This window comes from Periophthalmus magnuspinnatus, chromosome 6 (assembly GCF_009829125.3).
Source record: "Periophthalmus magnuspinnatus isolate fPerMag1 chromosome 6, fPerMag1.2.pri, whole genome shotgun sequence".
In the NCBI taxonomy this organism is placed as follows: domain Eukaryota; kingdom Metazoa; phylum Chordata; class Actinopteri; order Gobiiformes; family Gobiidae; genus Periophthalmus; species Periophthalmus magnuspinnatus.
Genome location: NC_047131.1, coordinates 22432110 through 22441593, shown reverse-complemented (window position 1 = coordinate 22441593; position 9484 = coordinate 22432110). Strand labels below are relative to the sequence as shown.

Here is a 9484-nt window from a genome sequence, read left to right as displayed (position 1 = left end):
AAAAAGTATCTAAATTCAGCTTTTTGCATGACAACATTTTGCATCAACAAATTCTCTCTTGGGGTAATACCTGAAAAAGGAAACAGAAATATATATTTTTTATTTGCAGTTTCGTACCACCCTATGCTTTTTGGATAATCTAACCTGTGTAAACTTACTTTCGATAACAGATCATGGACATAACCAAAAGAGCAGCACCACCAATGACTACAATAACAGCAGTAATAACGGAAGATGTAGTTGGTGTGGTTGAATCTGAAAAAGCAGATGTTATATTGGACTAAAATAGATCAATTATACAATAGATGTAAAGAAGAAAGGCACACCTATGCATATAAATGATCCTGGTGAATTTAAGCAGTTTCCATCTTGGGGGCAAGGCGAAACTTTTTCTTCACATTCATTGATATCTGTAAAGAATCTAAGTATTAGGAAGAATAAATATTTGAGCTAGAAATGCAGATTGTCGGGTACCATGGCAGGATGGTGGGGCAGGCCTCCACTTTCTGGTATTTGGGTCACATGTAATAGATGAGGACCCCAGCAGCTTGTAACCAGACTGGCACTCATATAGAACCGTGGAGTGGCAGAGCAGAGAGTATCCTGCTTTAATCTGGGGTATGAGACCACAATTTGGATCTATGAACGAGATAATTTCATACAATGAATTGAATATGTTGGGTTATAGTTGTTGTTTCAGGATAGTCCCTGCAAAGAACCCATCACAGTGAACTAGGGGTGGACAATACGGCATTAAATAACAACACTAATATTCTTTTCTTATTAAAACAAAAAGCCCCAAAGTTGATTGTTTACAGTTGAAATAGCTGGATCTCAATTTGGTTATCATTAATTAATGTACAAGAGGGGTCTGACTGATTATCATTCAAAAATAACATACTATTCAATGGTGATATTGTTCAGTGGTTTAGTTCTAGTTAAAACTGCTGTAAAAGCTAGAGACTAGGGATTGTTTGAGAAAAATATTTAGTCTCCCCCACCACTCTCTGGCTCTTTCCAGGGGCTGAGGTCCAGGTGGGGGATGAGAGGGTGGGAGCAGGACAGCAGGTCCTCAGGGCTCTCAGTGCGTGTGAAGGGGTCTATAGGCACAGAGGTGATGTGGCTGTTATCACAGATAATGCGGGACAGAGACACAGAGTGCAGCTGTTTCCTCTGGGAGCTACTGAATACTCCTTTTCTCTCCCACCAAAATCTAAGAGAAAATGAACATTTTGTTTATAAAGCCTAGAAAGTAACCAAGCAGGAAGAATATGTCAAAATTGAAAGTAGATTTGATGTGTTTTGCATTTAATTTACCTGTCGCCATCTCTAAGGGTCCTGAATTGTCTTCCTAACAGACAGGAGAGCAGAGGTCCCACTCGACCTCCAGGCAGAGGAGGCTCAGAGATGGCTCCCACCCAAACATCAATGTTGTGTGGTGTCCCATATAGGAGCTGAAATTTATGGGCCAAGGTGGAGTTTCCCAAAATATCAGCCAGTTCAGACGTGGTGTTGGGAACCGTGAGTCCACAGAATTGGCGCCATGCACCATAACCTACACAGACAAGAAACATTATTTTTCATTTCTCAAATGAAAAAAACCCAACTTAAATAAAGTCACCTGGCAGCCCGTGGTCCCTGCCTCTCTGGAGGTTCAGAGCAGCGAGGTCAAGAGGGATCCCTCCTTGAGCCTGAAACAGCCGCTCTGTCAACTCCTCCACCATCATCTGACCCGGAGTCTGCAGCTTGGCCGGTGACAGCAAGAGACCACGTAACACTGGGTCAATCCCTCCTAAAAATTGATAAAGGCTTCATGGATCACTTAGAACAAATACAGAACTGCAACTAGAGGTGTCCATAAATCTGAAGATTCCTGGTTCAGTCCCATCTCAGGTCAATACTGTGTTCCCTGTGCATGTGGTGCGTGGGGGAGTGATTTGTGGTGGTCAGAGGGGCAGTTGGTATTTAAGGATGTACAGGATTTACCTTCCTGTACAACTCTCCAAGAGGCAAACAGTGATTGGTGTAGAGGCAGTGGAGGATTCTGGGAGTCTATAGAGTAGCCGGGTCCCAGTCTGGCCACCATCGGCTGAACAGTGACGTGGGCGAAGCGAAATGCAGCAGTAGCAAACACGTTAGCAATGGTAGGATCCACTGAAGCATCATAGCCTTTGTAAGGGGGCATTTGATCAGCCACAGCACTGTCACCGAGGATCCGTGGAAGGTAGTGTTCCCATGTTAATATCTGTAATAGAATAAAAATGTAGAAGAAGCCCCTTATGAAGAAAATCAAATCAACACCAGTTACATTGCCCGGACCGGCGTTAACGGGGCCCCAACCTGGAGCCAGGCCTGGGGTGGGTGCTCGACAGCGAGCACCTGATGGCCGGGCCTTTCCCCACGGGGCCCGGCTGGGCTCAGCCCGAAGGAGTGACGTGGGGCCGTCCTCATGTGGACCCACCACCCGCAAGAGGATCCGTAAGGGGCCGGTGCATGAAGATCTGGGCAGCAGTCGAAGGCGGGGGCCTCGACCAACGGATCTCTGGACATGGAGACTGGCTCTGGGGACATGGAATGTCACCTCGCTGGGGGGGAAGGAGCCGGAGCTTGTGCGGGAGGTTGAGCGTTACCGACTAGATATAGTCGGCCTCGCCTCCACGCACAGGTTGGGCTCTGGAACCCAACTTCTTGAGAGGGGTTGGACTCTCCATTTCTCTGGCATTGCCCGCGGGGAGAGGCAGCGAGCTGGTGTGGGCTTGCTCATTGCCCCACAGCTCAGCCGATTCGTGTTGGGGTTCACTCTGGTGAACGAGAGGGTTGCGTCCCTGCGCCTTCGGGTCGGGGACAGGTCTCTCACTGTTGTGTCGGCCTACGAGCCAAACAGCAGTGCAGAGTACCCGGCCTTCTTGGAGTCCCTGGGAGGGGTACTAGACAGTGCACCGACTGGGGACTCCGTTGTTCTCCTGGGGGACTTCAACGCCCATGTGGGTAACGACAGTGACACCTGGAGGGGCGTGATTGGGAAGAACAGCCTCCCTGATCTGAACCCGAGTGGTGTTTTGTTATTGGACTTCTGTGCTAGTCACAGTTTGTCCATAACAAACACCATGTTCGAGCACAAGGGTGTCCATCGGTGCACGTGGCACCAGGACACTCTAGGTCGGAGGTTGATGATCGACTTTGTTGTCGTGTCATCTGACCTCCGACCACGTGTCTTGGACACTCGGGTGAAGAGAGCGGCTGAGCTGTCAACCGATCACCACCTGGTGCTGAGTTGGATCCGCTGGCGAAGGAGGAAGCCGGACAGACCTGGCAGACCCAAGCGTATTGTAAGGGTCTGTTGGGAACGCCTGGCAGAGCCTTCTGTCAGAGGGGTCTTCAACTCACACCTCCGGGAGAACTTCTCCCTGATCCCGGGGGAGGTTGGAGACATGGACTCCGAGTGGGCCATGTTCTCCACCTCTATTGTCAATGCGGCCTCCCGTAGCTGTGGTCGTAAGGTCTGCGGTGCTTGTCGCGGCGGCAGTCCCTGAACCCGGTGGTGGACACCGGAAGTAAGGGATGCCGTCAAGCTGAAGAAGGAGTCCTATCGAGCCTTGTTGGCTCGTGGGACTCCTGAGGCAGCCGATGAGTACAGGCGGGCCAAGCGTGCTGCGGCTCGTGCGGTTGCAGAGGCAAAAACTCGGGGTTGGGAGGAGTTCGGGGAGGCCATGGAGGAGGACTATCGGACGGCCTCAAAGAAATTCTGGCAAACTGTCCGACACCTCAGGAGGGGGAAGCAGTGCTTCACCAACACTGTTTACAGTGCGGGTGGAGAGCTGCTGACCTCGACTGGGGATGTTGTCAGGCGGTGGAAGGAATACTTTGAGGATCTCCTCAATCCCCCCGTCATGTCTTCCGAGGAGGAAGCAGAGACTGGGGACCCAGAGGCAGACTCGTCCATCACCCTGGCTGAAGTCACCGAGGTGGTTAGCAAGCTCCTCAGTGGCAAGGCTCCGGGGGTGGACGAGATCCGTCCCGAGTACCTCAAGTCTCTGGATGTTGTGGGACTGTCTTGGCTGACACGTCTCTGCAACATCGCATGGCAGTCGGGGACAGTACCACTGGAATGGCAGACCGGGGTGGTGGGCCCTCTGTATAAGAAGGGGGACCGGAGGGTGTGTTCCAATTACAGGGGAATCACACTGCTCAGCCTTCCCGGTAAGGTCTATTCCAGGGTACTGGAGAGGAGAATCCGACCGATAGTCGAACCTCAGATTCAGGAGGAGCAGTGTGGTTTTCGTCCTGGTCGTGGAACACTGGACCAGCTCTATACTCTCCATCGGGTCCTCGAGGGTTCATGGGTGAGATTGACAGGCGGATCGGTGCAGCGTCTGCAGTGATGCAGTCGCTGTAACGTTGTAACGTCCGTTGTGGTGAAGAAGGAGCTGAGCTGGGAGGCGAAGCTCTCGATTTACCGGTCAATCTACGTTCCTACCCTCACCTATGGTCATGAGCTCTGGGTAATGACCGAAAGGACAAGATCGCAGATACAAGCGGCCGAAATGGGTTTCCTCCGCAGAGTGGCTGGGCGCACCCTTAGGGATAGGGTGAGGAGCTCAGTCACACGGGAGGAGCTCGGAGTAGAGCCACTGCTCCTACACGTTGAGAGGAACCAGTTGAGGTGGCTCGGGCATCTGCTCAGGATGGCTCCTGGATGCCTCCCCAGGGAGGTGTTCTGGGCATGTCCCACCGGGAGGAGGCCCCCGGGGAAGACCCAGATTGGTGGTACCAGGTTTACTAAATGACCCAGTCTTTCTACACAATCTGAACTTGGTTAAACTCAGTCCATTTGATTGGATTACTCATGTGCTGTGTTATACATCATCAGAAAATGTGCAAAAGTAGGTATTATTGTAGCCTACCTGGTGTATTGCTCCCATGATTTTGCGGGCCTCCTGGTAGAGAGTGTCAGGACTCCAGTGAGGGTTGAGCAGATGCAGTTCTGTGACCAGTCGGTTGTGCTCTCTCAGAAACAGAGTGTGGAGGACGACCATACCCAGATGCTCATTGGCTCTTGAATCACCTGCTCAGTATCAAAATAGTTTTATTAATGTTCATTTGCTACCTCCAGCATTTACACAATGGCTCTTCTGGAGTTACCATAACAAATACTCTGAGGGAGCAGTGGATTGCAAATTGATTTATCTGAACTTGATAACCCCATCTCAACTTCAGCATATGTATAAATGAGGTATATTAATGTTTCTAAATGCGTTATCTTTTAAACTATCACTTTTAGAATGGCAACACAAGCAAAGACGTCATTAGACTTAAGCATACAAAGGAAAGTGTATATTAATTTCATCAGGTTTAAAATTCATCAGAAATGAGTGTAAACTGATACCTCTTTCACAAGAAGAGTCAAACAAATATGGTTTCACTCACATACAATGCCTCAATGTGAAGTCAAGCCAGAGGACTAAACAAACAACAGACAAACACACAAGCGTTTAGTACTTTCTTACCAGCCTGAAAGCACGACGTGCTATTCCCCAGAGCAACAGATCTGGGTGAGGCGCTGGAGTTTCGGGGGCCACAGGGATCTAGGTGGGTCTGCATTCGGGGCAGGAATGGCATATAGGCCAGGTCCTCATCCCAGCACTGTGAGTTCAGAGCCATAGAGCCATATGGAGATGACTGGTTCCTCAGGACAGAGGCCAGACCTGCTGAGCTGCCGTAAACCATACTGGCGTCCACAAATGAGGTGATGGCATTGAGCTGCTCCCGGTGGTGGTGAGGCAGGACGCCCTTGGAGCAGCTAGGAGCGGACCGGAAAAATGGCATACAGTTTTGGATACCACTGCGAGGGTCCGACAGAGGGATCTGGGGAGAAAATGTCAAGCATTTCACAAACACGTTTAATTGTAAGGCACTTACTATCTATACTATCTATCACTTACTATCTATTAATGACAGCAGGGGCCACTGTTCTAATGAGCTTCTTACTTTTTACAACATGAAAAAATACTTATCGGTAAATAAAAAAAATAAATATATATATAATATAGCGCTTTTTCACCTTCAAGGCACTGAAAACACTTGATAACATCTCTATGGAGTCAAGTAGGTGTCCTTCCACTGCAAAAGCTACATTTGAATGCACATTTAAATAACATTAAATCTCTAACAATCATTTGGAAATGACTGTACCCAAACAGTCCTAAGCAGTGTTACTGCTTAGGACTACTACTATTACTATTACTTTGCAAAACTAATCTGATAACTGACTACTGATTACTAGTTCTAAAATTAATCTAATTACAAATTTTGATTTCTGATTACTTTGGGAAAAAACTACAACATACAGCTCAGGAACCAACTCATTAAAAAACAAAAAAAAACATGAATTCTTCCTAACCTAATAATAATAACCTAATAATTTTGTACAGAGGCGATGCGCACACTCCTCCATTTGTATTGTTTTGGTTCATAGCTGATCAGTGTCTGACACCAGATGACATCCCATTCGCCTGGTTATCACTTTTACTGTTTTACGACACATTTCTATGGATTACATTTTCAACAAGGAAAAAGTAACTAAAAGTTACTAGGGCAAGTAACTGTAATCTAATTACTCAATTTTCAGCTGCAACTAGTTACATCACTGCATTACTAAAAATGCAATCTGATTACAGCAATCCATTACTCTGTAATTATTTACTAAGACAGTTCTGCAAATAACTGATAGATGACATTTGAGGGCTCAGTGGAGACAGAAACACTGTGTGTGCACCTGTATGGGGAAGCAGGGAGTGTCCTGGCTACAAGAATGGCTGCAGTCTGCCCCTGTCTTAAAGGCAGTTGTACTAGGACTCTGCGGCGTCAGCACTACGTCATGGTCAATCCACTGGCCCCAGTCCACCAACAGATGGGACAAGGTGGAGTCCAGAGAAATGTTATTGTTTTGGGTGGAAAGTACCTCTTGGGACACAAGTCGCACCTGGATAATTTCAAAGTCAAAGAGATTAACAGGTGAAAAGAAATATGACATGCTCTGCCGAAACTGTCAAGGGAGGGTCATACTGGAGGAAGGCTGGCGTTGTGATAAGTGTGATCCAGGTCCCAGCCTCTTGGTGCCCCCCACACATCTTCATACTCAGGAGGGAGCCAGCGAGAGTATGGGATGTTAGCAGCACCCCACCTCGGATACTTCCTGTTTGATGAAATGCACAGGTGTATTGATAAATCCTACACTTAGATCAGGGTTTTCCCAGCAGCGGCACAAGAATCACAAATAGGTGTGTGGTCTGTGACCTTAATGTTATTCCAGTTTAAGATATATTTTGATTCACTTTGCCAAAATGTAACTCAAGTATAGGTATACAAAATTCAAGCATAGGTATACAGAATTAGTAATATATTATTTTTGGAAAAAGTACTGAATTTGAACAAAGTTTGGATATTACTTCTGATTTATGTTTGAGGTCATCTATTTTGATGGATACAAGATTATCAAACCAGATATCCTGGTCCAGGGTTGCTATGGTGAGGTTTCAGTGCTGACCTGTTGTTGCAGTCTCCTGTGATGGTCCGGTAACGCTCGGAGACACAGTCAGAGGGACACTTCGGTCTCTGCAGCTCAGAGGAGCAGCCCGTCATATGTAGCAAGTTCTCTACATCTCTCCCACTCAACAACTCTTGCACAATTATAAAAAAGTTTCATCAAGTTCTTTAGTCAATTTTTAACTGCCTTAAACAATTAATAAATGTAATTGTTGAATTAAAACATTTTGTTTAAGTGGTAAAGAGTTATATTATTGTGTAAAAGTTGCATATTATTGTGTAAAACTGCATATTTTTTAAGTTAGACATGGCTCACTCACCATGTGGTTGTGGCTGCTCCATGCTGTGAGTGTAGACCATTTCTCTGATCAGCTCTACAGTGTTGTCCAACAGTTCAGCTGCATAAATGTGCCTCCGGACTGAAGTCTCTGTCTGTTTGAACTGAGCCAACAGGTCACTGGGCTTTAGGGTGCCCTCAGACAGGGACTTCTTCACTCTGAAAAGAATATAAATATGTTCATGTGTTTTTTAATTCAGGTCATGAATCCAGTACCTCACCTTTCACTTGTACGAACATAAGCAGCATCTGTCAGCTCAATCGCCTTCTGAAGAGCTTCCTCAACAAACGCAGACCCCAAATACACCTGGTCTGAGTAAACATAAACTTAAACTTATATGAATGAAAATATACAATACCGCATAATTCAACTTTGATCTATTATATATATTTAAATTAAACAATCATAATGTGTCATTTTGGAATAATAACCACATGAAAATTGGGGCAATGACCAGAAGTGACAATACAGTTTCTATTGAATAGATTTACAATTACACATTTAACAAAAAACCTTTTAAACAGGTCGGTAGCATTGAAGTATCATTAATAAAATGGTTAAACAAAACAGCTTTTTTACTTTGAGCAGCAAAAATTCTTACCTGTAGTGTTGTCAACATTTTTCAGTAAAACATATTTCATTAAAATTATGATCAGCAGCAATGAAAAGGAAATCTGAAACAATAGTGAGGAAAATGTACAAATTCATATGTAAAACCCTCAAATATTTAAAAGTTCAATATATAAAATAAACTTACAAAATGTGTTGCTTCCATTTCTATAAGTGTATTCAGCCCTGAAGACTCATTGCTCTTCTTTAGTGTCAGCAGGTGTTCTGAGCATTAGGTTTACCCTTTATACTCCGGCCCTGGACCAGCAGGTATGTGCAGAATCCCCTAATCTGAACTTCTGGTGACAGCAGTCCAACTTCAAACAGTGGCCTCTCTCATTTGGCCTAATAACCTCAATCCCCACAACTCAAATACTATACTTCTGGCTCTCAGTGATGATGAAAACCCCATATCAAATAAATTTGCAGGGTTTATAGACTCAAGAGAGGAAATAATAGAGAACAATGGATAGGAAAACTACTGTACATAAGATGAAATTCCTAATACCAGCAACAATAGTGTGAATAGCCAATACCAGCTATAATAAGCAATATATGATGCATTCACACAATACTAGTAGAAACAATAAAACACACATCAAGTACTTAATGGCACTGTAATTTTTCTGTTGTCTGCTTTTGTCCATGGAGATATTGCTTTGCCTGAAATCTTCTACTGTATAACATTAAACTTATCATGTATTTATTATTAATTGCAGGTGTTTTATTGCTAAGAAATAAATTGGAAAAACATGGTAGTGTCACCCATTTGTCTCTCTGGGGTTTAATGCTATACTGTGGAACATTACAGGCAAATCTATATCTATGGCAAGAAGCAGGTGCTGGACTCTCCACCATAAAAGTTGCACAGTGCACCTTTAAATCATTACATTCTATATTCAATTTGATATAATGGTTTTTAGTCATTTTACATCAAAAGTGAAAACACTAAAACACCACAGGGACTAGATTTATGGGAAATTGTCATAAGA

General features: G+C 45.1%; 1 protein-coding gene across 1 annotated transcript; it reads right to left on the bottom strand.

The window, feature by feature from the left end:
- Position 1: 1 nt before the first annotated feature.
- Positions 2-8183, bottom strand: epx (eosinophil peroxidase). Its single transcript, XM_033968055.2, has 15 exons — positions 8104-8183; positions 7866-8041; positions 7547-7679; positions 7066-7195; positions 6776-6982; positions 5508-5865; positions 4905-5065; positions 1987-2245; positions 1622-1792; positions 1318-1555; positions 1002-1213; positions 475-639; positions 327-410; positions 159-255; positions 2-70 (listed from the first exon to the last, which is right to left on the bottom strand). Exons 2-15 carry the CDS (start codon positions 7903-7905, stop codon positions 16-18), a joined length of 2310 nt encoding a protein of 769 aa, XP_033823946.1. The 5' UTR covers positions 7906-8041; positions 8104-8183; the 3' UTR covers positions 2-15.
- Positions 8184-9484: the final 1301 nt, after the last annotated feature.